This window comes from Bidens hawaiensis, unplaced genomic scaffold (assembly GCF_021521415.1).
Source record: "Bidens hawaiensis isolate Kalapana, Puna unplaced genomic scaffold, B.hawaiensis_p1.1 tig00006359_1, whole genome shotgun sequence".
Taxonomy (NCBI): domain Eukaryota; kingdom Viridiplantae; phylum Streptophyta; class Magnoliopsida; order Asterales; family Asteraceae; genus Bidens; species Bidens hawaiensis.
In genome coordinates, this window is record NW_027491424.1 from 163,545 (window position 1) to 174,722 (window position 11,178).

Consider the following 11,178-nt stretch of genomic DNA (forward strand, 5'->3'; position numbering starts at 1 on the left):
TAGTGTTTCAAACATATTCAAGTAAAAATACAATATCAATTACACCTTAGTTTTGTTATAAACAGATTTTACTGTAACGTTGATGTTTAAGAGTGAAGATGATTTAAAACACCCAAGAAAAAGTTAAATGACATAATGTATGAAAAGTGCATGAATTGATGCTACACTTCTAACAAGTTCTTGAAACAACACACAATCTTTTCATGCTCAAAACAAAGACAAATAATTCAACTAAAAACATAACATCAAACTCAAAAATCAGACTTCGGCTTTTTCATGTCTAGGCCACCAAGGTGCTGGCGGTGGTGGACTCGCTGCATAACATAAAAAAAACGCATATTAGTTAAACAATGCAAATATTAGTTAAACATATTAGTATTAAAAAAGAATGTTAAATGATGGTGACACATACTATTTCCAGACAGGTGGAAGCTTCTTGGTCTTCTTGTAGTAACGGGCAAGACGATGAATCCTGCTCTCGACAAGAATCAACCTGAATTTGGAGTCCTTGTCTTTCCTGTTTCTCTCCAAATGCTTTCGGATAGCAACAGCCTTCTTGATGAGGTTGTACAAATCCTCTGGAATCTCAGGAGCAAGTCCTGTAAATTAAAATTCACAATAATGATTATCGCATAAACAAAGCAGTTGATACAACCAGAAGTAAAAAATATGCATACCATGAGCCTTAAGAATCCTGAGAATCTTGCTCCCGGTTACACTGTTGACCTGAGCAATACCGTGAGAATCACGAAGAATAACACCAATTTGAGATGGTGTTAGACCCTTCTTTGCAAACTTACAGATACTGTCCTGAACCTGAACAAATAAACCAAAGTTTAATACTACACAAAGAAACAACAACAATTTCATCTCACCTAAACAGCACGAAAAACATATGAAATAAAAAACTACTAGAGTACTAGTACACTGATATTAACAGAATAACAGTACATAAAATGTACTATCAAACAATCTTCTAAAAATATTGAAAGCACGCAGAACAATCTATTTTAATTCATAAAAACGCCAACTAAGCACCATAAAAGTTTTCAAAAAGATGAGTTGTATAGGTTAAACTCAAAAGTAACAATGCAAACTCAGACTATAAATATCATATAACTGCTATACTATCAAAACTTGAAAACAAAAACAAGAAATATAAGATATCATACATCCTGAGCAGAGATCTTCAACCAGCTTGGTGGAGTCCTCTTGTACGGCTTTGCTGATGCTGAGATACCCTTACTGTTCAACAAACAATAATCAAAACACAAATCAAACACTGATAAATCAAAACATATTCATCTTAATATTTTCAACTTAATTAGCACTCAGCTTCAATAATAACTAATTAATCAAAACTTTTATCATTTTAAACATAATTATCAAATTAAGCATAAAACATAAACTGTTTTGCATCCAGAAATCCAAATTACACTCATACACTATTTAACCATAAATCAACAAAGATTCATGTCAGAACCATAAAAATATAAGCTAAAATCAATGATGAACTATAATCTTAACATTTTCAGCCTAATTAACACTCAACTCCAATAACAACAAATCATTCAGGCTTTATCAAATTCAACACAAAACATAAACTTTTTGGCACCCAAAAATAATAAGCATACACTAACTACCAATAAATCAACAAACATTCATCTTAACATTTTCAAGCTGATTAACAATCAACTTCAACATTAACAACAAATTACCAAACTTTTCTTGGCATTAAACATATTTATATCAAATATAACACAAAACATAAACATTTTTGCATCCAGACATCAAAATAATACTCTCATACACTAACTACTCATAAATCAACAAACTTTCATGTTACAACCAATTCATATCAGCTAAAATATCAATAAAGAACCATAATCTAAACATTTTCAACCTAACCTGAAACTAAACTTCAATAATAACGACAGAGTACACAACTTTTTGTTGGTATTAAACATAATAATAATATGAAAATCAATAAGAAGAATGGATTAGAAAGATTACCCTTTGCTGTGCATACGACCCATGGTGACAGAGATGTAGTGTTCGCCTTGAAACCCTAGAAAACAAATGTAGGCGGAGGATTATGGATCAGTTGCTTTTATAGTGTGTTTTTGGGGTGTTTCTGTACCGGCCCAGTTATAACATGGGCTGGGGTTTCCTCATATTTTTGTACAGGCCCAGTCTTGCATATATCTTTTAGTTCTACGGTGCACAAACCGGGTATTTTTAGGAATCGGTTCTGGGTATGGTCAACAAAAGGCGAGTTATCGGGTAGTAACCGGTTCCCGTATAGTCGGGTATTTGATCGGGATTTTTTTTGGGTTTTGGGTAGGGTTGGGTCGGGTTTTTATTGGGTAAAGTTGGAACCGGTTCCAGCAGGTCCGGGTTGCGTCCAGGTCCGGTTCCGGGTATAGGTCTGGGGAGAAACCCAATACCAGGTCGTACCCGCATGTTGGGCATGGTAAGGTCCGAAACTGAGTATTTTGCGCACCTCTATTTACTTAAGTTTATTAAATTTTTATTTATGTAATATATTTAAAGATAAACTGATATATTTTTTAAATATTATATTGAAATAAGTATAGTTTATTAAAATAAACATTAAGTTATAGAGTTTAGTGTAGAGGGCAAGACGTTGAAAATACATAGATAAATGTAAGAATAAATATTATAGGGCTTCGTTGGAGGGTTTGGACGATACTTTTTTTTCACATAGGCAATACATAGGGTTTTTTTTGTTTTTTATAAAGGTATGCAAGGGCTCTTTTGTCTGCGTTGTGCAAATCATGCGTAGACATTGCACTCTGCAGACTGTTTGTTTTTCCGAAGATATTTCATTAAAAATTTCTGCGTGCCCACTTCTTGGTGCAGACATGGTTCTTCCACTTCTTACCACTTTAAACCTCTTCTATAGTCAATATTATGTTTTCTTTTCTCTTCAAACCCTAATCTCCCACCTCTACTATTCCCTCTCCTCCAGCACACCTCAGCCACCACCTCTCCACAACCGCCGACCAGCCGACCCCCCTCCGCACAACTGCGCCGCCGATTAGCCGCCCAGCCTCTGCTATGATCCGGCCGTTGCCGCTGCTTTGACCACGACTCCAGTCGCCACCACCTCCAACTCCACCTCCGACAGCCTCTTCTCCACCACCCCATGTTCCCCTTACTTCATCTCCGCTAGTGCCGATTTAGTCCATCTCCGGTGATCTGCCCACCTGCGTCGGAAACTCCATCTCCGTCAATCCCACCATCTCCGGAATCACTAAGTCGGCCATCAGAAGTTTGGCCAGGAGAGGCGGAGTCAAGAGAATCAACGATCTGATTTACGAAGAGCACGCGAAGAGGAAGATAGTGACGACGATGGACGTTGTCTTTGTGTTGAAGAGGCAAGGAAGGACTTTGTATTGATTCGTATGTTAATTGATATCTATTGTTTAAATGCTTATGATGAACTCTGTTTATGGATCTATTGGAATCTCCATAAGCATAATTAACCTCTTAAGTATCATCCTCCTTGTCATCATAAAACTCGGGGAAATTTTCTGCCTTATGCCCGAGTTTACCACAATCTTCACAAATCGGGAATCTTACTCCAACCTTCCTGACTTCTTTCTTCTTACCCTTTCTGTACCCAGCCAGTTCACGTTCCAATTCAGCAATCCGTTCAGACTCACTCGTGACTGACTTAACTGACCTGGAGGAAGTACAATGTCTTCGTCTCTCAACTGCTGCTTCTGCCTTTGAATCTTCACACATAAACTCCAAGAAATCCCAATCATCCTCTTCAGGTTGATTCAGCAACTGATCGTTACATGAGGCTTTCAGATGCTTTCGGTCCTCGTATGTCAACCCGTCAACAAAGCATTTCACCAGTTCCCACAATTCAATCTGGTGGTGTGGGCATTTTCTGATCATCTCCTTAAATCTAGTAAACGCCATGGAATAATTCGCCCAATAACTGTGAAAAGTGGTGAACTTCCATTCGGGCCTCGCTCGTCTTCGACTGCGAATAATACTCGTTCAGAAACACCTGCTGCATCTCGGCCCAATTTATGATACTGTATATCGGTAGCGAGTTAAACCAGAGTTTTGCTTTGTCTTTTAGGGAAAACTAGAATAACCGCAACCGAACCTCATCCTGATCAAACGTACCATCTCCAATCGACCGGCAAATAGCCGAAAAATCGGTCAAGTGAGAATACGGGTCCTCCGAAGCCATCTCGTGAAAATGCGGAACAATGTTAATGTATGATGGCCGGGACTTAAAAGTTTGCTGTCCCGGCACTCGTTCCTGTGGGATCAACGGGGATGCTCCATCTGAGATAGCGGGTCTGAACCGACTGTTAACACCCTGAACCGGGGCCACAAAATTCCTCCTTAGCCCCGAGGGTTCACCAAACCGCCCCAGTTAACCTGAATATTCCAAACTCTTTTGGGCCTTTCCACCCAATTCACTCTGTTTCAACCCAAGCCATTTCTGTTAACCGCTTCAGCCCGTCTTCGATTCATTGGCTCTTCCACTACTTCATCCCAATTCTGATTTCCCTCATTTTCCATCTCAAAACCCTCGTCCTCGAGCTCAACTGCCCGATTCCTTTTAACCCACCGGTTAACCTCTTCCTCAACTTCCAAACCCTAGTTCACATCATTTTCTTCCCCCTCTTCTTCATCCTCTATCGGAATGCTAAGAACAACATCATCAAGGTTAAGCCGAACTCTGCGGTTAGGGGTGTTATGTGGGACTGCTAGTTCAGCATGGTCAAGGTTTTGGTTTCGGTTTCGGGTTCTAGAAGCGCGAGCTGAGTTATTCTGGTCGTTTTGGTTATTGAAGTTCAGTGGTGGAGGTATGTTGTCTGGGTGAAACTCGTTATTTTGTGGGAGTGGGTCTTGGTTCTGGTTCTCATTTTGGTTCTGGTTTTGGTTTTGGTGCTGGTTTTGATTCTGATTCTGATCTTGATTTTCCATTTCTGAGGTTCTGTTCTGAGCTCGGTTCTGCCGAGCTACTCTCTCAATTTCGGGCTCGAAAATTAACGGTGGCTGTCTGCCCGAGTGGCGGGTGTGCATAAACCTGTTATCTGCACAAACAACACAACCCCGTGTAAAATAGAAAAAACAAACTTTAAACTAAAAACTAAAAATTAAAAATTAAAACTAGAATTAAAATAAACTAAAATAAACAAAGAAATCAAATAACACGAAAACACTAAGCACATTAACTCCCCGGCAACAACGCCATTTTGATGACCGTCGTTCGAGTCATGTAAAAACCTAAATAACCTAAGTAGATAGGGTAAATAAGGTATCGTATCCACCAGGAGTATGTGTCAGTGTAAGCGTGTAACAGATGTATAATCTTATGAAGTGACAAATGGTAGTGCTGATCACACAAGCAAATAAGTTGAGTTTAGAATTAAGAAATAAACAAATAAACAAGTTTCAATCAATTAACAAAAGCAAATCACACCCGGGACTTTAAGTAAGCAATCTACAGTAATCTCATGCAACCTAACAGATTAATTATTAAATGTTAACTTACAGACTGATCAATCAGACAAAACCTTAGACATCAACAATCGCTTTACACATGACACTGGTTATCAAACAGTTCCTGCTAGTGTGACTCAGTTAAGGGCAATTATATGTTTTATCGTATTCAATCTAATCAAACAGTCATATGATCAATTATTATAGCAACTGGTAACGAATCGTTCAGATCAACGTAAACCTAAACCTATTGAACACACAGAAATACCAAACATCAATAATCATATATCAACCATAACAATTATACATAAGTGTTCTTAGTCACAAGAGAAAACTGAAAAGATTACAAACTATACATCCCGGGTATGATTCGGAGAAGACTAGCCGAGCATCGTCATCGATAGATCTTCAATTATGATGAGGAAGGCCATTAGGATTGATCAAGATATGATTGGTAGCCCTGGAATTCACCCAAAATCGCCTAATAGCTGATGGAAGTCGTGATAATGGTTTAGGGTTCGTAAAATAGAAGATATATGTCAAAACCCGTTTTTCCCGTTTTTTATGCCCATCGCGATACGCGATGGCAATATGCCCATCTCATCGCGTATCGCGACCTAAGAAAACCTCATATTTGGATTCCTCTCGTTGAGAAACCCAAAATTCATATATTATGGCTCTCGTAACTCATTTTCTAGCTCAGGATATGCTCGTTTTACTTCATGGTCGCATTTTGTCAACCCATCTTGTTCAGTTTTAGCATCGGCTTATGATTTCTCATCCATACTCTTCCCGAATCCTTGTAACACTTCCCAATACATCAAATCATGCTTCGGTCTTCCCGGGATATCATTCTGTGCTCGTACAGGTCTCCCATTTAGCATCTTTAACGATCAATGGCCTGAAATACAAAAGCACGTATGAAGTACCAAAGTTCTAACAATATACTCAATTAAACTACATAATTAATACACTAATATATTTTTTATACAAAATAACTGACTATCACCCTGGGAAAGGTTCCTGGGTTGACTTTATCCAAAAAGCGCAAATAGTGAATATTTAACTCGGGAAAAGTGGTGAATATTCAACTAAATGCAAGGAACCTTCCGGACAATGTTCCAATGTTACAGGATGGAGAATTTTCACTAAGTTCGGTGAGTTGTTTACCAGTGCTCTATGCACTCCGCGTGGCCTTATTTACATATAGCATTTCGTTGTCATTAAATAATAAAACGAGTGGAACATATTAATTATATGGGTTGAGTTATTATACAAGGTAAACACAAATAATAAGTGTGAGAAACCATAATTAATTGATATGTGTCAATTGGAGACAAAAGAGAAAATTAATATAAAAGTAAAAGTACATATTTTCTCTTTTCATATGCAAGTCACATGTGAATTCCTCCACCAATATTTTAAAACTTTTGTAACTTTTTATATGATATATCTTTTTACAAAAAAATCACCATAATAACAAGCGTTTTTATCGTTAATATGAGTATGAATTTATTATATACAAAAAAAACAAAAATTACGTCATTGCGTCTTTTGGTTTGTCATTGTGTCATTTTTCATCATTGTGTGTGTGTATGTTTGTGTATTCCAAATCATCATTGTGTTATAACATCGTTGTGTAATAATATGTAAATGTAATGATAAAATAAAACAAATTATCCAATACATAAAACACAATAATGAATACATATTACACAATAACGTAAAACATAAAACACAATAAATAGTGAATAAATATAACACGATGACCTGAAACGTAAAACTTTTTTTCTCAATGGCATAAACATAATACTTTTTTTCTCAGATTAAGTGAATGCCACATGTCAATCCCGAACAAAAGACAATCAACGTATTACACATTTACTAAAACAAAACGATAAGTAGAAAGAGAAATGATGAGCACAAAGACACAATTACGAACAAAAAGTCACAATGACGTAATCTTTGTTTTAATTGTTATAAATAAGAACACCAATTGAAAAACACAATAACTAAAATCTATAACACAATGTATAGAAAAACCCAATTTAAAACCCAACGGATAACCAAAAACAAAATATATAATAAAACCCACTTATTTTTTTTATTTTTATATAACAATATGATACTAAAAACGCTTGTTATTTTGGTGAAATTTGTCTTAAAAATGTTGTATAAAAAGTTATGGACATTTTAAAATGATGGGGAATTGACATGTGTCTTGCATGTGATGAGAGAAAGTCAACAAAAGTGGGTTATTACCTTTATGTCATTCGTATCAATTTTTCCTCTTAAATTAAATCTTGTCATTCAAAGCTAAAATCAACAGATTAAATTTCTTTTCACACTTCTTATTTTTGTTGTCTGTTATATTTTAACTTTATGCTTAATTATATAACTGGTATATAGTTATATCTTTATATAGGTAAAATATTCAATACAATAATTTCTTATCATACACATATATGATTGAGATTTCAAAGGTTCAACTTTCAGTTATCAAATTGGCCCATTCAGAATTTATCAAATAGCGCCGGCTCTCTAGGATCGTAACACCGTTAGGAATGAACCAAGACTGGTCTATTTCGTTAATTGTTCGAGAGTGGTTTACTATAGAATTCCACGCTTGAGCCTATTAACTTAGGGCCCATATTTTTACTCACCCTTGCCTGAGAATTCTTAACGATTCTTACCCATGTTTTGCTTTATTACAAATGAATCGGAATTTGATATTTATTAAGTTTGACTAGGCTAATGAGTGTAGATGATAAATGGTGTAAAATAGTGCAAATTTAGGTCGGTGAAAAATTGTGAATATTCAACTAAATGCGTGACAACAACCCCCTCCCCTCCCAAGATAATAATAATTAAAAAATCCTGGAATACTATTCCAGGATGCGGAAATTTTCACTAGGTTCGATGACTTGTTTTCCTATGCTCCACTCTGTATGGAATTACTTGTATAACATTAACGATTCTAGAAGAATATATTATTTATATAATTTGTATTTTATTATATAGTTATAGATGAGACTGGGGTTTAGATCATCGACACCTCTGGTTGGCGACAACAATGAGTAATTCGTCAGGTTTAAATGTGTTTAAATATATGACCCATACCATATTATAAAATCGTGTCCCACATGCGACCCAAAATCCCATCGAGTATCGGCCAAACCCACGGGTTTGGGTTTACACGTCAGTTTATTAAGAATACCTTGCTTAAAAATGGTTAGGTATTTATCGGGTAATTACTAATAAGTTACATATAACATAATTACCAAAAAATCTCTTAAATAACTAACTTTATATAAATTTCAATATATATAAATCAAAAAGGTTTGGAAAAACAAATAAGTGCTCTATGCTCAATTGCTTTCTAAGTTTCATATATATATATATATATATATATATATATATATATATATATATAACACAATCAGTGGTTCAGATTCATTTCTCATAGTTCTAGGGCCCTGTTTTGTTAGATAGTCACTTGTATTTGTTTGAACTATTCACGATGTAACTTAGTTAACTTTTCGGTTCTTGTATGTATATTTGGGCCGAGACCATGTATAATGAGCCCATTGGGCCGTGAATAATGAAATGAGACATGAGATGCTTCTCCTATAAATAAGGAAGCATACCCATGCACTCCTTGAACCTTTTGTCAAAAATACGATCTTATCTTCTTACCAACTCCCCTCTCCTCTCCTCTCACCTTACCACTTCGGGTAATAACAAACACCAAACAAGATCCGAGATCTCGGTTGGCTACAAGTGAAATCCGCTAGCTTGTAGTTAGAGATTGATTCAAGAACTCTTAGTTGTTTGATCAATTATTAGATCATACAATTGGTATCAGAGCTTTCGGCTTTACTAGTTGTGGTTCTTGGATCACAAACTTGGATTTTGGTCTTGTTTGTGTGTTGAAGACTTGTATTCAAGTGTTGAAGTGGGTCTACGGGTTCACTTGCTTGTTAAAAAGCGTGTTTGCAAGCTTGAAATAAGGTTGTTTGAAGTATTCGGGTTTAAAAGAAGTGTGTTTGTGTATTCCTGTGTTGTTAAAGTGGCTAGATACAAGATATTTGTGTTATTTAAGCTTGAAAATTTGTGTTTCCAGATCTACAAGTTCTCATTAAGTTCCAATTAAGTTTTTATAAGTGGATAAAAGTGTACTTGTGTAAAAAGACGTGTGAAAAGTACCTTTGCACTTTCTGAAAAACAGATCTAATCAAATTACAAACCATTCGAATCGAATATCAAACGATTCGAATCGGATTATAAAACCATTCAAATCTAGTTCAGAAACCAATCAAATGGAAATTCAAAACCAATCGAATCGAGTCTCTATTTGATTCGATTGCCTTTTCAATTCGATTCGATTCAATTTCAAATTCTATTCGATTGAAATCCTATTCGATTAGTTTACCTCTTCGATTCGAATCCTTTTTAATTCGATATGTTTGTACTTGGAGCTTTTGGCAGAAACTGTTAAGTGGACTGTTTGATCTGATTACTGATTTGCATGATGACAACTGATACTAAAACATTAAAGAACTTCATTATCTTTGAGAATGAGGTCGGGACCACCAACAAACCCTAGAACTACTCAAGTGGGATAATAACTTTGAGGAATTCAAGTGGCGTTTCAATAACTATATAAGAATCACTGATTATGCTCTTCTCAGATCAATTGAGATCACATTCCCACCACTGATACTGCTAATGGACCAGTTACCAAACCTGTATCGGCCTATGACTATGATGAGATAAAGATGCTAAGTGATGATCAAAAGGCCTATGGTGTCTTATGTGTATGTCTTTCACTTGAAATTGCTCAAACTTTAAGAGATCACACCACTGCTAAAGGTCTATGGGATGCACTGGTTAACAAATTTGAAGGGAATGTGGAGATGTGAAACAGTAAGAAGGCCATGTTAAAGGGTGTATTTAATATGTTCAATCACATACAAGGAGAAACTATTGGATCTCTTATCCACAGATTTGAAACATTGATCACCAAGATGAAGAGTGCTGGAATTAATTATGATCAAATTCGAATAAATGATAAGCTATTGAATTCCTTACCCTACACCTGGAATAGTAATGTGACCACCACCAAGAGAACAACAAACTTGCAAATAACATCTCTATCTGACTTTACTTCCACTATAAAGTAATTTGAAATGGATGACAAGCTCAGATTGGGTAACCATATCAGCTCTCTGAGTCATGCTGGAATCTCTACTGGATCAAGGGTCAGCATAGCTTTCCTCAGCCAAGCATATCCCGCTAATCATCCAGTTGATGGGTGAAGATATTTTCTGCTCAACCGACACAAAACTCTGCTTTCAAAACTCCTGCAAGTAAGCACACACCGCCCAGTTCAAATTCCTTTCAAGAAGTAGTAGACAAGACTGTTGAGCAAGCACTGAAAGCTCACGGGGTTAATAAGTCTACAAGTAGTTCATCCTATTCCCTTTCTCAAGTTCATGAATCACATGTTGCACTATTTCATGTCTTTATGGAAAGTCACGCGGAGTTGTTGCATGGATAGCTTCTACCTCCTTTATTTCAATAAGGAGACATTCCCGAAATCAACAAAAAAGATCTCAAGATGATGGGCATCAAGTACCAAATGGCCATGGTTGTTCATCATGCATCAAACTCATGAAG

The 11,178-nt window shown here is 36.2% G+C and overlaps 1 protein-coding gene across 1 annotated transcript; it reads right to left on the reverse strand.

The window, feature by feature from the left end:
* Positions 1 to 147: 147 nt before the first annotated feature.
* Positions 148 to 2,086, reverse strand: LOC143632000 (small ribosomal subunit protein uS15-like). Its single transcript, XM_077100604.1, has 5 exons — positions 2,014 to 2,086; positions 1,173 to 1,245; positions 678 to 816; positions 413 to 599; positions 148 to 314 (listed from the first exon to the last, which is right to left on the reverse strand). The coding sequence occupies exons 1-5, from the start codon at positions 2,034 to 2,036 to the stop codon at positions 281 to 283; spliced, it is 456 nt and encodes a 151-aa protein (XP_076956719.1). The 5' UTR covers positions 2,037 to 2,086; the 3' UTR covers positions 148 to 280.
* Positions 2,087 to 11,178: the final 9,092 nt, after the last annotated feature.